The sequence below is a fragment of the Salarias fasciatus genome, chromosome 5 (assembly GCF_902148845.1).
Source record: "Salarias fasciatus chromosome 5, fSalaFa1.1, whole genome shotgun sequence".
Taxonomy (NCBI): domain Eukaryota; kingdom Metazoa; phylum Chordata; class Actinopteri; order Blenniiformes; family Blenniidae; genus Salarias; species Salarias fasciatus.
Window position 1 is genome coordinate 21,972,433 of NC_043749.1, and position 21,012 is coordinate 21,993,444.

The 21,012-nt window shown below is 41.9% G+C and overlaps 1 protein-coding gene across 1 annotated transcript in view; it reads right to left on the reverse strand.

Moving 5' to 3' along the window:
* Positions 1-21,012, reverse strand: part of LOC115388149 (immunoglobulin superfamily member 21-like) — a 171,865-nt gene that overhangs the window by 21,875 nt on the left and 128,978 nt on the right. The window contains 1 exon segment of the mRNA XM_030091092.1: positions 3,246-3,361. Coding sequence (XP_029946952.1) covers positions 3,246-3,361 — 116 coding nt within the window.

The window sequence follows — 21,012 nt, forward strand, 5'->3', positions numbered from 1 at the left end:
ATTGATTCTAAAGGCTGGTCCATGCTTCACATGTACGCGTTTCTGCGTCCGCCTTGGAAGGTCAGCGCACTACCGATGCGGACGCGCTTTCTCCCATACTACATTTTGAGCTCAGCTGTGCGCGTCTCATGCAGGCGCGGTGATCCACGCAGCCTCGAGAAGCTTTTCCGGCTCTACAGACTGTTTATCTGCTCCTTTATTACGGATTATTTAGAGAAAATTAAGCACATACATTGTCAGTACATTATCTTTAAGTATTAAAGTTTATTTAGCCTTTTTTTTTCTGTTTCTGAATCGCGGGGGCGGCGCCGGAGCGATTAGTTACTTTTTCACTTCTGTCTGCAGACCTTCTCCTCCCTCCAGACAGTCTGCTCTCTCTTTCCACCAGTTTTTCACTCTTTCGGTGTCTTTAAGTGGAGCCATCAGGCTGTAGCTCCGTCTACTTTCACTTTTACCGTCATGTTTTGTTTGCTATGGCGCAGGCGCACACTTCCGCGACCTGCGCGCAATGCGCAACGCAGTCTCAATTTCTGGCTGCTGCGCGGACGTCCGCGGATCGGTCCGCGCGGACCCTAGCGGACAGGAATTCATGACGATTTTTACGTCGCGCGGACCAACGCGCACCCACGCGGACATGTGAAGCATGGACGGGCCTTTAATGCCTGTGAGTGTGTTTGTGTCTTTGCGTCGACCCTGATGAACTATCAACCTCCGGCCGGGACAGACTGCAACCTTAATTTGGATAGTGCTGGTACGGAAACTGGAAGGACAGACAGCTGTATGAGGCCCGAGCCAACTTCTACAGGTCCCGCCCGAGCCTCCACAGAGGATGTGCGATTTTTATAAGCTGCATGTTTTATTTTATTCTCACATTCTCCGAGCCAGCAGACGCGATTTTATATCGCGCGTTACTTCTGTGCAAACACCGTGTCTGTTTGCCTGTATGATATAGGCCTAATGAGCAATCATGAAATTAGTTTCTGTCTCAGAAACCCGCACATGATACATATTTAAATTTCCCCCAATGGCCCTCTGACTCACACAATGACATGGAAATGCGATTTGAGCTGAATTAATTCTGTGCTACGAGAGCAACAGAGGAACATTAGAGGATCCGTGCACTCGCGCCACCGACACGCAGGTGTTTTCACTTATGTGGGCTAATTAAACCTCTTCTCAGGACCGTGTGGGTGCGCTCACACTCACTAACATCTGACTCCACTTTTGGTTTTGTTTTGCCTGTTTGTTTTGTGAAAGTTACACCTTATCACTTGAAAAAAAAACCAGATAATAACGTATAAAGTTGTGTGACTTTGGCAAACTTTTATGATACTGTAGCTCTTCACAGCAGCAAACAGTAAAACAGAGAACACCTGTGTGGGTGTGCGAGACTTTTATTATCTACCATTGTTTGTTTTTTTTTTTTGGTTTTTTTTCCAGGTAGGTACTGTTTAAGGTTCCCAGTGGTAAAACGGAGAATGGGTTCAGAAAGCCACTGTGGAGACAAAGTGAGCTAATTTGAAGACGTAAGACACGTTTTATTATTTTTAGAACATTAGATTCAGTGTTTTTCCTCATGATTACTGCAAACAAGCAAGATAAGTAACTGTAGAGAACCTGAAACGTCTCGACGTTACACTGTAACACACACAAAGATAAACGTTCATGGAATCACTATTTAAGTTTGATTAAAAGACCACCTTCATAGCCCAGTGCATTTAATTAAATTCATATTTTGCCTATCATGACCTTTTTACTGATGCTGTGCCAGCCATCATTCACCCTTGAAAAAAGGAGCTGATAATGCCACGTAAAAACATGGGGAATATGCTCTGTCCTGATGTAGAAAATACTGTCAAATTAATGCAACTTCTCAAATTTGTAATACATAAAGTCTCTTCTCCTGAATATTCAGCTTACTGTAAAATTGCAGAAATGTTTTCTCTTGCTGTTTCGTCACTGAGCCAAAGCAAAACGCAGTCCACCAGTAAATCTGACTTATTTTATGCACCTCTTCAAGTATATATTCCATTTCCCACAGTCCTCTGTAAATGAAATGTGTGTATCTTGTGTGTTTTTATTCAACAGCCATTACATTACATTGTGCCCTTGTATTGCCGTCAAAACCGATATTCTTGGGTAGTTAACATTACCCTCAGAGTGCAATCACTGCAAACTGTCTTCTAGGTTTTTCTCTTATCTGCTACAACAGCGAATTGAGTAAACAATTCTTTTTCATTTCATCTCATGTCAGTGGCTTGGTGCGTTATTGACAGAGCTAATTATGAGCAAAGCGACTTAGGCCGCGACACGGAGGCAGCCTGGGATTACTGACCGGCTGAAACCTCTCAGACCTCTTTTTTTTTTCTTCTCCATTATGCGTTCGGGGAAGACTCCAGCAGAGTCGAGCTTCAATGGCTTTAGGCTCACTGTGAAATCACAACAGGGGAGAGCCTCACTCATCATTCCATCAACCAGGAAGTACCTGAGAGACGGAAATCATATTCACCTTGTCTTCACCTCTCACTGGGCTCATAATTGCAGGAGATAGGTGTGCTCAGGGTCTGGAGTCCATTACCATACACCCATGGACGATGATTAATGACCTAGCGGGAACGAGCAGCGAGCGACTGCTCTCAAACAGCGTCCGTAAGCTCATATGCCACCAAGCATCGGAACATATGCTTCAGCTATATTTAAGAGACCTTGTCTTGCTCTTCAAAAAGTAAAAAGTGTTTTTCTTTTTTTTTCTACTGAAAACTTGTGTACACTGTTGCACCACTAAATGTGTGTGCATGAGGGTTTATAAGTATAATTCTGTATGCAATCATTACTGTCTTGTCAATGTGATTAGAATAATTGCCCTGAATTAAAGCATCAATATCACTAATGGTTCGGTTCCCTAAATCGGAGCAACATTTTGTAATGACTGCGTCACATGACAGACTTTATGGTAATCGCACACAAGCCAATCTGCAAACAGGCTAACTGAGGTATTTAGTGCACGTTATCTGAAGCTCCATCATACAGCTCTACTGAGCAGACAGGGCTGAATTTCTCTGGGAAGCAGGGAGATCAGCAACCGCTGTCACGTAACTTTTCAATTATTGGTCAGTAAAAGCATTCACAAGTTCAAGAGAAAGAATATTTGGTAAAACATTTTTCCCTGTTTAAAAAAAAAAATAAGAAAAAAAGGTCAAGGTATGCAGCAAATTCAAGTCCCCAGTGAAACACAAGCAACTCACCGAAGGAGCTGGTTTTCCTCCCTTCGCAGTGCAGAGAAGAGTGAAATTCTGGGCCTGGTATCGACTGAAAGGGGCCGGAGTGTTCTCCGCCACCACTGATATGTTGTTTGGAGGGGCTGTGGAGGACAAGTGTGAAAGCAGAATTAAACAACATCCCGATACACTGCACAGATACACAGAAAATGCCATTTTAGGATTACGTATGTAGGTGGAAACTACAGTGGTCATGCTGACGCCGGCAGCACTGCAGCCCGGGAGCGAGAGCGGAAAAAAAGCATTAATGTTCTGCCCTGATGTTTAAAATAAAACTGACTAAAACAAATCTACAGGCCGGCTTTATCCATCTACGATATCCATCTATTTTCTAAAGAAAGCAAAGAACCTGCTGAGAGAATCTCCACTTTAAAGGGTAACTGAATGGCTGGGACAATATGTTCAAAAGTCCCAAGGGCTCATGTGAGTAGGATGGGGCTGATAAGGTAGAAAATCTCATACATATCATATCACTAACCCACTATCTGAATCTCTCGAGGGATCTCAGCAAGTGTGTCATGGTAGTGGAAAAGGAAAACATGTGAGCAGGACTTCCTGGCATTATGGAGTGGCACTGGGAGGAGAAATGGGTAATGAATGAAAATCTCCCCACATCCTCCACAAAATCAGCTGTTCAACATGCAGGGCTCTGGTCCTTGTGCTGTTGACTTAAATATGAACGTGAACGCTCACGGACCATATAGCAGAGGATTACCGAACACATGAGAAAGCAAGCCTTATCTGATGACATTGCAGCAGATGGTGGACAAATGCTGGAGGACCAGTCGCATCCCGATGAGGACGGGAACAAAGCAGAGACACTTTGCACTGCGTTTGCTGAAGACATGGCTTTACTCTTGTATCTAAAACATCCACGCGTTGTTTCTGTGGGAAGTTTTTCATTTACCGCACATCATACTGTCACAGCATCATTCTTCATAGTGTGAACAAAGGTCTTTCTTAAAACTGTCTCATACTGTAATTATACAAAGTGTTAATTTGTTATCATCTAATCTGCTTAGTGGACAAATGTAATATAAAGGCTAGTGAACTCATGTTTTCTTTATCTGAGAAATTACGTGCTTTCTGCTTTTGCTGTTAACCTAATGGAAGAGGTAAGACCTGTGGCTATCCCAGCATGCCCTACTGGCCTCGGGCGCACCTCCACACCCTGTCCGTGAAGATAGATCACTAACAGAAAGGGACACAAACCACAACCTTGGCGGAGTGCAGCGCCCACCTTGAACAAGTACGACTGAATCCCGAGTATACAAACACAGCATCTGCAGCCGAGTACAGGGAGCGAGTCATCCGTTACAAAGGTCCCAGCATGCACCACCTAAACACCTCCCACAGAACATCTCGGGGGGGATATGCTCGTAAAAGTTCTCACACTGACGTGACTTTCAAACTCCCGTGTCCCTGAGATTGGTGCAGATTCCAACAGGTGGCTGCGAAATTGCAGTCGCTGTAGCGTAGTGTTGTGATGTCGAGGCTGAGCCGTAAAGATCCGTCTGACGGTCGTTCTATATCTCCACCCTTATCTATGGTCATGAACTTCGAGTCCTCACTAACTGAATAAGATGGTAGATATAAGTGGCTGAAATTAGTTTTCTCCTCATGGTGGCAGGCGCCACTCTCAGTGATAGATTGAGGAGTTCTTCTGAAAGTCGGGCCGCTGCGACACTGACATGATCCAGTTGAGGTGGTTCAGGCATCTGGTTAGGATGAATTCTGGTCGTTAGTCCATCCTCAGACCAGACTGAGGCCCCGAGGTCGGCCCAGGACCTGCTGGAGACCTCAAAACTTGGGTTTGGCCTGAGAGCCAAGGGCATTGCAGGGACAGAGATGGTCGCTGAGATGGGTGTCTCTGCTGTCCGTAATGGACAAACGGCATTTTCACTCACGGTTGTATACCGAGAAACTGACGTAGGATTGTGTGACCCCTGTATGATTCCCCCAAAGACATTCTCAATGCTAACATCGAGACACAGACATGCACATGCAACACCCTTAGAGCATATATATATAGTCACATGCCTATTTTTGAGCCTAGGGAGGAAGCGACAACACACAAGTGCCAACCACTACAGTCGGCAGTTAATAGTCATCCCACACATTACTCTCCAGATTCCGTAGTATGTACAATATGTTACAAGAGTCCTTCAAAACAGCTCGCGCTCCATTCAGGAAAAACATTTGTAAATTGTTTCAAGGACCGTGTAAGAAGAAAAAAAAAGAAACAGTCTGTGAAAAAAAATAAAGGACAAAAAGAAAGCGAGAAAAGAAACAGTGTGAAAGTTAGAATGTGTGAATTCAGAGGTCCTGCTTTCAGGCAGATGAGACAAGCAGGAAGGTCAGGCAAGGAAGCTGTGGCTTTCTCACACGCCGGCGGTACGCGTAAATCTATCAAGTGGTTTTAAACAGACATACCACAGCAATTAATTGATTAAGAGCAGGAGGAGGTGGGGGGGGGGGGGGGGGGGGGGGGGGCTGTTCAGCTGCTGGCCCTCGTGCCTCAGTGTTTCCACACCTCTTAATTGCTTATTGATGAAATTCATATGGTTGTAAATTAACCTTAGAACACTCCATTAGCTTACTGACAAGCCTGCCTCAACCTGGCGTATGATAAGCTTTCAGGGTTGTCTCTTTCCGACCATTCGTGCTCAGAGAGTCAGAGTGTGTGAAGTGCTCTAATACAATGAATTGCGGAGCACATAATCAGACAATAAAAAATAAACCATCCACGTTTATGGATTTAACATATCGATTGCTCTCTACCTTAAAGCGCCATTCCTTTTTGTAGAATCTAGTAAATACAGTCCAAACACAAATGGATATTTTCTTCTTGTAAAAAGTTTCCCATGATCCTAGAATATGTCGTTAAAAATTATGAATCATTAACACAGTATTAGCAGCTGTAAACACAAAGAGATCAAGAGTGTTTTGCAGCAATCTGTGGAGAGTTTTGACATACAAAAGCCCACACACTTAATTCAGACAAGTAATCTTATGAAAACTAATCCTAACAGGTTTAAAATAATTGTCATTAAAATGTAAGTTTCCACTTGACTCATAAGTATCGATAATCCCCTGACAAGTGCTTCTGCAAAGCAGTGGTAACAAGGTTCTTGTTTAGTTAGAATAAAATCAGTAACACAACCTTGTCAATGCTGAGATAAACAACTCTGGTCAAGTTAGTTCAGGGCAGCTGCTCATTGATCGCCCTGCTCTGTTGTTCTCTGCCCTGTGGGTGGGGAGCCACTAATGGGAGTCAACATCTAAGAGGGCAATAAACATTTGGAAAATATTTGACACGATTAAAATCGAGAGCAATTGCGCAGAGCTCACTCTTTTTTTTTTTTTTTTTTTTGCAAACACAACAATCCTGTAGAACAGGATTAAACTGATTGTCTGTGATGATGAAGTCTGAGCCTTTCATACCTCATTTAATTGCAGTTCTTCTTTGCCCTGCTTGTTAAAGGTTGAGCAAACTTCGATCATTTGTTTTTATTCTTTTCTGTGCATGACAGAGTTTGTTGTTTTACCGAGCCCTGCATGACACTCATTTTAGAACAATGGATGAATAATTAAATTCTTCTCCTGACAAGGTTATCAGTCGATGCTCATATAGTATTCATTCTAAACAGGGAGAGGAAAAGCCTATTCATTTAAATAATACTGGAAAAAAGCTGCCTGCACCAAGTTTGCTAAACAACATGTAGTTTTGGGAAAAACTTGTGGAAAAAAATGTGAAGAATGTCAATGTCTCTGACATCCTTCTGGAGGTTTCTTTAAAGAATCAAAATATTCAAGTACAGATATATACAATCCAAAAACCTCTAAGCGCTTCCTCACTCTTTCCTTCACATAATAAAAACTGCACACAGTGTGCAGGAACACAGATTTCTGCAATGCACATGGAATTTTGAGTGCCACACAGAGATGATTTCTATATTTTGGAGGTGGTTTAGTGGTTCGTGCTCTCACCGCACAGCGAGAACAACCCCGGTTAGGACTCCTTCATTCTTTGAACATGAAGTTTGCATGTTCTCTTTGTGCCGCAACGATTTTCTTCAGGTACTTCTGATTCCAATCATAATCAAAAAACATGTATTTGAGGTGATTTGGTGACTCCAAATTGCCCATAAGTGTTAGTAAAAATGTGAGTAGCTGTTAGTTCAAAGAGGACAAACACAAAGGGACAGACAGCCTCTCCCAGTGCGACCTACTTCCAACATAGTTACAGTAGTTGAGGTTGTCTCAATGTCCAAAAAGCAGTCTAAAAAAATAGAAGGGCTCCTTGTTGACAGAAATCACAGAAAAAAGAATATTTTTAGCTTTTGCGCAATTATTCCAAACACGGTCTTTACTTCATGCACCTAAAAACACCATAATGAAATCTTAAATGAAGTTGCAAATGCTTATAAAAATGTAGAAAAACACGTGAAATCGTAATTCTGAAACTTAGGAAATGTCTCCAGTCCCACTACCACAAAAGTCTTTTGTAAACAACTGCATTAAAACAGCTTTTAATGTATTTTTTTCCCAGTTAGTGCTACCATGTGCCACATCAATAGTGATGTCTCCCTCCATTACTTGTTTAACACCTCCCTTTTATTCCACGTCCTCAGGCACCATTACTCTGCTATAGTCCTAAACAACAACAAAGACAAAAAAAACAAAAAACAAAAAGAGGCAAAGAATCTGTAAATGTGATTGGTGAGAGTACAAAACATAAGCGCGAGATCATAATGCTCTAGAGAGACTACTTTCCCTGGCCTCATAATTAAAGGATTTCGGGCTCTGGAGACGGCTGGACTCACAAGAAACACTCCCAACATCCCCTTCTGCTAAGCACCTTGCCCTCAAGTCCACATCTCTGGGGGCGGGCTTATAGTGGAGGAAGGTTGTGTGTGTGTGTGCACATGCTCATGAATAAGTGTGTGCGTGCATCTGCCTACATGTTCTTGCATCTGTTTGTCTGAAACCGAAAACTACTGAATCTCTGGGGCCTGATCATAAGTAAAAAGGTTTCTGTATCTCCTTACAAGACAGCGGAAAGCAGAGAAGATCAGTAATAAAAGGATCATCTGTGGAACACCTGGTAAATTCAGGGTGTGAAAATAAAAGAAGGCTAAAACATGTTTCACACTCTTTATGGGGTTTATAGGATTAAACACTCCATTGTAAGGTTGGATTGCATTTAGTCAGCGAGCCCTATAAGTCATTATGTACAATGAGACGAACGTTCAACGCGTTCCTGACTCGTACTTTTACACTGAGTGACAAAAGCACAGCGACGAGCATTTGATGAGCCTTTAGTTTTGATTGTGAATGTTCTGAGGTAATCATAATGGATTTTGGATTTTAGACATCTTCGCTCTCAGGTGGTCTAATCACCTTCACTGAAAGATTAACACTTTAAAATGAGTCCCTGTAAGAGAGAGTTGAAACCAACTCACAACAACCAGGAAACTGTGTGATTATAGAAAGTATTTCTGGAATCAAAATGAAAGTATGTTTGTTCATCTTTAGCTTGTGTCATCTCTTAGAAATGATGGTTATTTTATGCTATATAATATACATTTCATTCACCCACTGCATGCTGGGATATCTCTCTGTGCAAACTGTGTCGCTGCCTTGGAAGTGTGTGGGTGAAAGGATTCAACAATAAATCCTTTTCTGATGATGGGGGATGAAGTTTTCTGAGCTCTGAAGTTGAAAACAGCATTCACAGTAATGTTACTCTATTGGCTATATTTTGAAAATAAATCATGATCTTTAAATAATTCAGAACCAGCTCATCCATCAATCCATCCATCTTTATACACGTTAAGGTCATCTGAGCCTGGAATCGATCCCATCTGACAATTGGTGAAAGGCAGTTCATGTATGGAGTTACTGGATGATCAAACATGTCCACAACCTGAGAGTTATACCTCTGGATCAGAGGAGGAAGCCAGAGCACACAGAAAAAAACAAAAAACAAATGTCGACACAGGGAGGACAAGCAAACATCCACACAGGAAGAACCCATGCTTGTCATCCAGCAATTAGAGCTGATGACTGCCAGGTACTGATGCTCTTCATTTAACGCATATTAGCTTTTAAGTTACGAACTTTCATGGTGGACGCATGTCATTCTATCACAGAGGAGCATTAGATCTGAACGTCCCTCTGTGGAGATTTGCTTTTCATAAAGGTTTCAAATATGACTTTAAATCATGTTTCAAGTTGCCGAAATTAAAAATGTTCTTTGATCTGACTTTCATGAAGCAGGTGGAGTGAACTGACTGGGTCCCCGCGTGTTCCGGACACAAAGTTGTATATTTCAAACCACATTAAACGAGGGTCTTGAGGTGACAAAGAGCCATCAATATGCAAAACAGCCTCATATTTGAATTTGGAGAGGTTCTTTGGGGTTGAAACTGGAAATAATAGCACAGAAAGAAAGAGACAGAAGCAGACCCCAAAGAAAATCTAAAAAATATTTCCCCTTGTCAAAGCCAGAGAGACAATATCAGATGTAATATGGATTTCCAAGATAAAAAGCAAAATGAGATTGCAGATGGGAGGACTGAAAAGCCTCGCAAGCATAATGAGTTAATGTTATATTGGACTTTTTTTATCGACTTCTTCTGAGGACAGAATATTTCTGGTGAAGCTCCAGAGAGGCTTTTGCTATTGAGTGCTGCTGCATCGAGGGGTAAGAGATCAAGGTCAGGTACTTAGCAGCACCTTCAGAAAACATGTATTTTCTTTAATCTCATTCTGCTGAGCCAGAGTGAAACTCATAAGTTTCACAGAACACAGAAAGTATGATAACATTGAATGTAACGCCCCAGGAGGAGACTGAATCATTTTACCACCTGTCTTCACTGTCCCGCTGTATTTTTACCTAATGGCATCTTAATGAGACAAACTGTCTTGTGTACACATCAATGAGACACTACCTACTACAAAGCCATGGCTACAAACAAGGTGATTGAAGAAATGAAATTAAAATTGAAGAATTCCTAGAAGGACTTTAGTACCTGTGTCCAAAATCTACACATCCAGGCTTCAGTGTTAAACAGTTACCGCCTCAGGTTTCACAGTGGTGGGGTCAGCTGTTTAACAATGTCACACTCTCTGTGTGGAAGCTTTCATCAGTCCGGTGGTGCTGGTTTCAATATTGCCGTTTGGCTTTTGGCTGGAGTTAAAAAAAAAAATAAAATACTGTGAAGTTAGTGAGAGATCCTTGACAGTGTTCAATAGCCTGTTCCTGCAGAGGCCCCGGTCTGAGGGTGGGAATACTGCTCATTAAAGGAAGCAATTAATTATCTTGAAAACAAATAAAGTAGCTTTTGGGCATGCTCCCACCACACTGCACATTCTCCTCAAAACCCTTAGACTACCCTGCACAGCTGTTTTCTCCCTCGTTCTCACTGACAGAAACGCCCGAGGTTCAGTTGTGACAGAGAAGCGCCATATGTTGCTCCTGGAAGGAAACAGCGCTCCCTGCACCACAGGTCCTTCCCGCCGAGCGCTCTCCTTCCTGGAACGGTCCTGGTTCAGTAACTTTACTTGCTTACCCCCAGCAGTCGCTCTGGAATTTCCTCGCGGTGCCTCAGATTTGTCGTCGGTTGTCGCTGCCCTTGTTTTATGCTCTCCTTCTCTCCTTTGTCACGTCCACATGGATTCTACATTTTCACTGTAGTGCTTCTTTCTACACGTTCTCGATCTTCACATCGCTGCCTGTTTTCCAGTCCATGTCTGGTGTTCTCATGTGCTCCTCTCTGATGACCCCGATCACGTTCCCACCTGCGTCTCGTCAATCCCTTCCTCCTGGTGCGAATCTCAGCACTCAGTGTGTCTGCTTTGTTACTAAACATAGTTTTTTTTTTTTTATGTGTTTGTCCTGCTTTCTTGCCAGTATTTCCTGAGTTTAGATCCCTGCAGTTTTCTCCTCTGGTAAGAAATGAACGTTGCGGTGATTTAAACCAGGTCATGTGTTTGAAACCTCTGCTGGCGCTCTCTGACATCAGGTGCGTCTCGACGGGAGCAGTTTGATGTTGCCGCACAACACCTGAGCTCCGACGAAGCCCCCCTCCATCCCTCCTGCACCTGACACTTTTGTCTAAGACACTTGCTCCGTGCTTCATTTTCTGCGTGTCAGTGCCGGTGCCAACTTCTTCATTACTTCAGCTGCGATCTGCAGTGAAACTCCAACTCTGCTCTTAAATCCTTCTGACAAGCTGGACAGTAGCGGTTGAAGGATGCACATCCCATGCAGTGTTTCACTGCTGATGTATAAAAGAGTCTGAACCACTTGTTAATATATGAACCGATCAGTCCCTGCATCCTTCCTATCAATGGACACAAGAGGAAAAGTCTCTTTTGAATTTATTATAACTCCTTGTTCGGCTTTCCTGGATGCCCCAGGTTTTTTTCCAACCCAACATTCCTCCCGAGCTGCCTCATGCGCTCCGCATCATTCAGCTTATTTGTGAAATATCTCGCTGGATTCTTAAGTCACTTCTCTTAAACTGAGAGATGAGAGGAATTTTTCATCATCATCAAAAAAAATGCCAACCTTTTTATTTTCCCTTTCACAGGTGAAACGCTGCGTGACTTGCTAAGCATAAGCATCATCCAACCTGCTTCAAATTCTTCTTCAGTTTCTCTAATTTTCAGTGAGAGAAAGCGGCAGTTTAGACTCACAAACATCATGAGCGCACTGGGTCTCACTGAAGGCCGGAACAGGTCAACCTGCAGCCTTTACTTCATAAGCAACACTCAACGTTTCTGTGAAGCACGCTGACAAATACTGCAAAACAATCTATTTATCCTGCAATGGGACAATGTTGAGCATGTCTTCTTCTAATCCCAGAATATTATTTTTTTAATACAAGTTTTAAAATCTTTCCAAGTACAGCAGGTATAATTGTATGAGGTGCCAGGGCATCGATACACCCTCAGTGCCTCTAAATGGCCTCAGACTGCTGGACAGATATTAACCCTCTCTTTGTATTGGACTATAAAATTCCCATCGTCTTCTCTGAAATGCTTTTTCTCACACATTCCTTTAGCTTTACCTTGAAACTTTTCCTTATCCACTCCAACACTGTGATTAACCAACCTTTTTGCAAAAATAAACGGGTCTTTAAAAAAGGATGCACTGACCTTTAAATTCTTCTCTCTTCTTTTTTTCTCAGATGTTCTTGCCCTCCTAAGTGCCACTAATTAACTTTCAAGTTCTATCAGCACTTTAGCTTCCTTTTCTCTTTCTTGGTCGCAGCCCTTCGCTGAATACACGGTTCAACTTGCCCTCTTCAAAAATAATTGCTGTGGTCAATGGTTGAAGGATTTCAGAAAAAGCTTTATGTTTACTTTGACCTCTACTTGCTACGATTGTGATGGTAGCATGACAACGAGCTTCGAGAGAAAGCACTTATTAAAGCTGTATTAGTAATATTTGGGTGGAAATGGGGTGGATTTATTTGTCACATGTACACCAGTAGTCAACCAAAATTTGTCATCTGTATTTAACCAGATTGGCCAATCTAAAAACACACACACTTGATGCACTACACAACACCACGTGTAAAATGTCTCACTTATGCAACCATAAGATCAGTTGATGAAATATGGCCTTGTTACTTCAGACGCAGTGCTACTGCTACCTCCTTTAGCAAAAACAGCATCTTGAAGGCATTTTGCATAATGGTGCACCAGCCCCCTACATTGGTTTTCTAATATCTCGGACCACTGTTCCATAAAAAAGCTCCTTCAGATGCAAAATGTTCAGGGGTTTTCTGCGTTTTCACATTCCCCCAGAAGAGTTTAACGGAAATAAAAAGTGGGTTTCCTCTTTACTGAGAGCAATTCCCTTGATTCAGTTCATATACAGCGATTATGATCACTGTCCATTTGAACTTATAGCTGGACTTGATATTCTCAGTCGTGATGGAGTGTCCTTATCAGCAGATTGATATCTCGTTAAAACACAGAGTGCAAGCTTCTCGGTCTTTGAGAATGTCTGGAAACCCCAAGTCATTCCAATTCAAATGGCACAGAGTTGTTAGGAGTGTTTTTAACCAATCTCCCCGTGCACCGAGACTTATCTTCTTTTCCTTGTATCTGTGAAGCCTTTCCCGGCACACCTCACACACAGGTGTAATTTCTGCATTTCTTTGCGGCTACTGAAGTATGCACTTTTACACCATTAGTTTCTGGAGCTAACTGCAGATCCTGCGATAGATTTTGGCTTCCTTTGAGATTGCTTTATGCATCAAATGGTCTGCTCCGGGGCTGACTTTGCTCAGGCGGCACAGTTGTGGATAAATTGGCAGTTGCTTGATATGTACACCACTTAGGAATGATTTCTCTGAAAGTCAGATGTTTTATTATTATTTTTTTTTAATAAATCGGGGATCTTTGTAAAATCCCACACCAGATTCATAAGTATCCACAACCTTTTATCTGACTCTTAAGGCTCTTCAGACACTGGCGTGATGGCGCCACACTCTTCAATATCAGAGATAACAAGATGTCAGAGGTTTATACACACACCCCCCTTAAGAGGCTTAGTTCATTAGCATCTAATTGATTATGGATTTAAAGGTGTGATAAATAAAATCTGACTATTAATAATAATGTTCCAAATGACTTTAGAGGCCTGCTTGTCTGGATATAAAAATAAATAAATAAATGAACTGTAACACCGCACACTGCCACAATACGACTTCATTGTGTTTCTTGTAATTTCCCTGGCTCAGACTTGTATGGTCCTCTTGTCCATTTTCTTTATTTTTCTCTTTTTTTCTCTTAACCATGCGAGTCTACATGGCTCTCCAGCAATGTTGCCAAAGCAATTTCATGTACATTTAGTAGCATTCAATTAGGCGTGAACAAACTGCCTCCAGAAGGACATCTTCAGAGTAAAGGCTGCATATTACTTGGCTGCTCCTAAATGCTGTTTGTAATTGGTCCCAAACACAAAGGCAGAAGTGAGGGGTTAAGCGTGAAGAGTGGAAACAGAAATGCCCATGCCGCATTACTACAAATTAAGTGCTTAGAAATTCAAAATGTCAATTTAATTGACTCTTTCACCTAATATCCATCCCAGAAGAGTCTCAAAAGAGAGTTAATTGGTTCATCCCTGAGACACTTTTATAATCTTAACTTTACATGTAGGCTTGAGGATATAATTTTGGCATCTGAAATATCAAAATAAATTTCACAGTGCTGGCTCTTGGCAATGCACAAGACATAAGTCCCACTCTGCTTTCATTATGCACTCCGGCTAGGATTAGTCCTACAGGAGCTACGTATGGGAAATGAATGCATGTGAATCATGCACTAAGTAACTGTCACATGCATGTGTGTGCAATTTTAAGTGGGAAAGGAAAGAAAACCCATCTTGACTGAGTGATGCAGAGTAAAACATAAAACACCGTAAAATCTCAATATTCCGCATTTTTGAGAAGGCACACGGATGGGATCCAGTCGCGGCAGTGGGAGAGCGAGAACGCAGCCTGTAAAACAATCAAAGCTAAGTCCTCTCATGAGGGGAAAAAAAAGAAACGCTGAAATGATTACTGGCATGAGTTCTCTGCACCTAAGTCTGCGTCTTTTGAAAGCCTCTATTCCCCAGTATGAGCAGTGCCACCAGATAAAAGACACCGAGATATTCTTTAATCACTTCTTCTATTGTGCTTTTAGCATTTGCATTTACACCCCACCCTGTTAATTTGCACGGGTTATTACGGCGCTGTCAGCTCGTATCGGATCCCCCTCGCCTTGGCAAGGCAGCCAGCGGTGAAGCCGGCTGCAGAGAGAGGGAGACTCTGGTGCCTGTCAGGAAGAGGAAGAGGATGACACCCAAAGACAAAAGCTTGTGTCACATTGAACAAGTTCCCCAGTTTCCAGGCACATTAATCACGCCGGTGTTGCTGGAAATGCGGCACACGTATACAACATGCTTGTACACCAGGACTTCTCCTGTGTACTGGGATTAGAAAAAAAAAAAAAAAAAAATGCTGGGGGAATGCTTATCAGAGGAACTGTGGTTTAATCGATGGTTTGCGGCGCCGTGGCAGCTGTCCGTCAAGTGCTGCACGACTGTGGAGATGTGTAACTGCCACATGCAACGAAGACAGTAAAAACACTGCAATTCGGAGAAAAACCGCAGAAAAACACCACGCAGGTTCACAGAGATTTTATTGAAAAATATTGGGAAAGATTGCTCGCAAAAATTTTTTTTTTTTTTTCCTGCCCACCATAAAGAGAATGATGTTGGATCCCGGGCACTGACCACCCCACCCCCTCCGCTTGTTTGGTTCCCATATGATAGGAAATACGATATGTCATAGCCGTATATGTCTTTTCCCAGTCTCTCCCCAGGCTGTCGCTCTCCAAGGGTAAACCGGGCTTGGACTTACAGCTTTGTGCTTATAATGAGGACAAGGGGGACAGAAGAGAGGATTTTGCCAACACAGTTTGAAGGCTCGGTTGATACAGGACAAAAGGAAAAGCTTTTTTTTTTTTGTGAGGTCTCCCAAATAGCAGACAGTGGCAGATGGGACTCACCCCGTACCCGGCCCTGCATCAATTATGCTGTGACTGGCACCCTCATCCCTAAAGTCAATTTTTTTGCTTAAGGGCAGAGGTTTAGGCGGGCAATCTGTTACAATTTGGCCCCTTTGCCTCCAGCCCACTCCGCTCTCACCCATCCCCCTTCCAGCAGCGTGGTAATTCACTGGCGCCGACATGGATTCACCTTTGCGGTCCCAAGTGTTCGGGCCATTACAGACACATGCCTTCATCAGTGCGCTGTGAGCCCTGGCTGTGATCTCTTTTCAAAATAGCACCTCATTTACGGGCGGTAAAACAAAACTGTGAAGGTATACGGGGCTAAAGGAAGTCACTGGAGGCGGTAACGAATCCATCATTCAGATTTCATCCCCGGGCCATGTGAACAATCCCCAAAGAAGTCTTTGAGAAAATCTACATCAAGCGCCCGCAGCCAGACAGCCACAAGCTCTGCTCCACAAATGTCGATGAAGTATACGCCGCATTCAGGGACGGCGAGGGGAATTCATATTTCAAGCTGACATGTAAGGGTTGCTGATGGAGCGGTTATGACCAAGACAAATAGGTGACCGCGCATCAACAACTTCTGTTCTTTAAAAAGGAACAGAAGCAAATATGTTTCATTACTTTGACATGTTGAACCTTTTTTTTTTCGGGACACTGGATTAAAAACGTTTTAAAACAAACATTGTTTGCTGTCCTTTTGTTATTAGACAATGAAATAATGAAGCCTGGCAGGAAACGTCCTTCAGCAGCACATGGATCATTTTATGATCCTGTTGCTGTTCGGGCAGTCAGTTACTGAAATCACTCCTGCCAGGAACATAAAAGCAAAAGATGAAATTAGGTAAAAAAAAAAATAATAAAAAAAAAAATACAAAAATATAAAGGCGCACGAAGAAGCTTCCCCTTCGTGACCCACAAGATCAGAGGATTCATTACGGCTGGATAATCACACTAATATATTACCCTGATCACTGCGCCATTACTTAATGTAATTTCTGAGCTGTGGGTGCATTTTAATGAGGCAAAGCGAGCTGTCCTTAAACAAGTGGGAGGAGGAATCTGTGTGGAGCGTTCTGTTTTCGAAAATTAAAAGCTGTATGGAAATAAGGAAATGTTACCTTGTTTAAAATTATGTGAGGCGACTTCAGAAAGTTTGCATCTGAAACATTCCCAGTAGGCAGACTTGATTATTCACTCAGTTGAACTGCTTTTAAGTATTTGTGTGGTTGCTGGAGGTTCAGTTTTATTTCCAGTGCTTTTTATGCAATATGTATACGTCGACTCATGAGCTGAGCAAAGAGAAATCAAAAACTGAAACTGCCAAAGCAGCTTAAAGCTGTTCTGGAATTCTACAGATCTCAATAGTAATTCTGAAAATCCATATATTTTACATAAACCACTCTTTCCAAGTTTTTAAGCTGTTCTCTTCATTTTTCCAGACAGATTATATTTTGTGGAAAATTGACTCTTTCAGTCATTAAGTCTCAGGTTGCCAGATCATCACAAGGAGACAACAACAAAAACACTCCCATTTACATCTATAGTCACTATCCAGTCTTCTACATGTCTTTAGGGACTCTGGGGTAAAGTATGTATGAGACAAAATGCAAACTCCATATAAAAGAGACACACCTGGGAATCTCTCCCTTTGAGGCGTGAGTTTTAAAAACACCACCACCATAGGGCTCGACTCTACCAACAACTTTTTGTGTGTTCTCCCAAAAGAAAGTTTTCACAATTTCAAACAGACCTGCTGTTTGTCAATTAGCAGGAACTTCTCGGCTCCACACGTCCGTCTGACAAAGACTATTTGTGTAAAATGCGGAGAGACAACAGGAAAGAACAGTCTGTGCTTTGGTGTGACAGGATGTGAAAACACCGACTGTACAGCTCCCTTCACTCAACAAAGCTTGTACACAGTCAGTTCAGTGTCACTTGATCTAAATCTGAGGTACTACACATCGCTGCTTAGCGTCCCTTTAGTGGACTGGACACACCAGTCCTCAGTGTCTGGTCCATTATCTGTATAAATATCTTTAGCTGTCAGTTTTACAATATGCATAATGTTCACCAAATCCAAAAACAGTTCCATCACAATCAGTCTGTCTGTGTCAGTAATTGTTTCAGAGCAAGTCCCTCTTCAAGTAGGAAAAAAAAATAAAAAAAATAAAAAAATAAAATAAAATAAGGGCCGGTAGAGACTAAGTGCAGCGTGTTGTCCAAACTATCACTCCATTCATCAGGGACGCCAGCAGAAGGTACTGTTTGAAGTGTCTAACTTCACAAAGGGAGAAAAAGGTCAATCAAATGTGAATAATACGACATAATTATGCTGAAGAAATGCTGTTCGGTAGCTGTGTGCTGTGATTACAACCACACATTACTGTTATAAGTTTTCATGTTATTTTCTTCATGGAATGGCCTGAAGTTCTTCAACACGTTTCTAGAGTGCTCCTGGAAAATCTAAACTATCCATGCCTCAACTTGAAACCAACAATAATTTCCTAATAACAGAATTATTTGAAATATTACACACATTTTCAAGCTTCTGATCTGCTCCGTTCTCTCTCTCCACTATTTCACCGAAATTGTCTGGCATCAAAGATTTTGCATCATCGATCACAAATGTAAAGATATTAGCTCAGATTGCCGGGCCAGTGTTTGATCCAGAAAGTACACACTCTTCAAAGGAAGCTGGTGAAATGAGTTATTGAGTGCCCAGTAATCGCTGTGGATCTGCAGGTACAATTCAACCACTTTTGTTCAATCTATGATTGTATTATCAATCCTGAGTGCAGTGGTTCGTCTTCAACTTCATCTAATCTGTGCAGCTTAAAAAGTGTTGGGTTCATTGAGAACTTCTAATAAGACAGCATGACACATGATTAGTCCTAATTACTGATACTTTCGGCAGTGCGGCTGCATCGAAACAGACAACCGAGGTACTGTTTATCTTTCAGAATTCAACTCGCAATAATTCATGTTTCAAATATGCTGGTAATAAGCAGAGTGGTAAGAATAGGCCACGTTTACATGACGTTTCCAGAAGGACAAAAAAAAGAGAGAGATCACACTTATTTTCAATATCAAGTTCATGTTTCATATATTTCAGTCTCAGGCGTGCAGCATTTTGATAATATTATAAAATATTCATAACTTTCGTCCTTGCACCGTGCAGGAACGCACAGACGATTGAAAGGTTAGAATTGCTTGTAATCCAAACTATTACTTTCAGAAAACAGAATCTAAATTGGGACTGTAAGGTTCATATACAGGAAGAAAAGGAAAAAAAACCCCAAAAAACGTAGATCCGACTCAGTCATCATGTCCAATGGACGAGGCTCCGCAGGACTACACACACCTGCACTTTCTCAACTTCATTACCGTGCTGCATCTATCAATATTTACCGGGCGCAACAAATATTATGAGTGACATTCACACCCCTCTTCACAAAAAAAGAGAAAATCCACAAACCAAAAGTGATTTAATTTCTCAAAGGGCTGAGCCAAGCCCGTTGATCCCGGCACTTTCCTCTGCTTTGTCTTGTCGCACAACTGCTTTGTTTATCTTATCTCTTTGTTTGTTTGTCAGCTTCAGAAGCAATTACATGAAGCACCATGATGATTCAAATCAGAAGCTCAAGATAAACACACCCTATTTACAATGCACTCTCGAAAGGTTTGATGGAAATTAATTTAATTTTTTTTTTAAAACAGTCAGGGTAGAAAAAATTAATAGGGACGATTTGTCTGATTCATGTTTCCTTATACACCTAAAAGCAAAACACTAAATCAGATATTCCCGTCTTTTTACACCTGATGTTGAATATCCAAATTGATTTGAACATGGTGTCCTAACATCTAAAATCTAAACGGAAAATATTCGAAAGAAGACAAACAAGTGAGTGCATGAATGAATAAATTATTGCATGAAGGAATGACTGTCTGCCTTCTTAAGATCTCAGCATATTATACATGTGATACAAATGTAAATCCACCATTAGCATTGAAATGACATTTGATTACTTCATGGTGACATATTACATCTGGAGGGTCTAAATATTCATGAATTCATTGGTTCTTGTTCAGGCCATAGAAAAAATTAGATTTATGTAAGGGCCGAAAACAGCTTTCATTTTCAAAATAAATTGAACTCTGATTGTGAAGCGGCTCTCTTCAAACTAAAAGTGATGACGGACATCCTGCCGCTCGGCATGAGAAAACCTCGTCTGCTCTCTCCACTGTGAGAGTTCATATTACACTAATGCACTTTAAAGCTCCCGAAAAAAGGCCTCCCAAAAGCTCGGAGTGTAGCCAGTGTATGCCCAAGCATCCATCTTTCAACATACTTCCTTTTTCCCACGCCTCTCTCTTTTCCTATTATGACAATTGAATCTTTGAATGCCGCAGCTCAGTGGTTTTGACATAACATCCCATCGCGGTTAATTTTGTCACATAACTGCGGCCAAAAATCCCATTTTCTATTCCGGTTATTTCACACTCAACAGATTGGCAAACATTCTCAATTAAATGCGAAGCTTTCTTCCTCAAGATATGGTGGCGGCTTTTGTTTCAAGGGTGCCTTTAATGGCTCAACCAGTTAGGACTGTAATGGACATTTAAAGGGTGACGGCAGCTATTGAGTTGGCTGGCATTGAAACGCTTCAGTTCAGGCTGAGAAAAACGACAGAGGCAAAATAAAGCACTTGTTAAGAGTCGATGCATGCCCCGCTCTGTGTCTGCATGGTCTATCCATAATAACACAACGATTTGCAGTAATATTCCATTCAGCCATATACTGTGTTGTAAAACCAAAGTAAAATGAGGACAAGAATAGGATGGACTATAAAGTCATGGTCTGCTGTTCGATTTATGTGTTTTGGCCCTTGTTAAAGGCAGGTTAAGCAATTGTACCATGCTGCGCTACACCTGCCGCTTCAGATTCTTTGTAAAATGATCCAGTTCCCAATATTCCAGCCGGGGCAGGAGCGATGCAGCCTTTCCTCTCAGCATGAGAGGCCATGGAGAGAGAAAAAGCCCAGGACTGACCTCACAGCCGGCGCACGCCGCATTCAAGGGTCATGAATTTGCAATTTCATGCCTTCATATTAACTTCACATGTAGAGAGCCACTTCACTGCAGCCCCCTG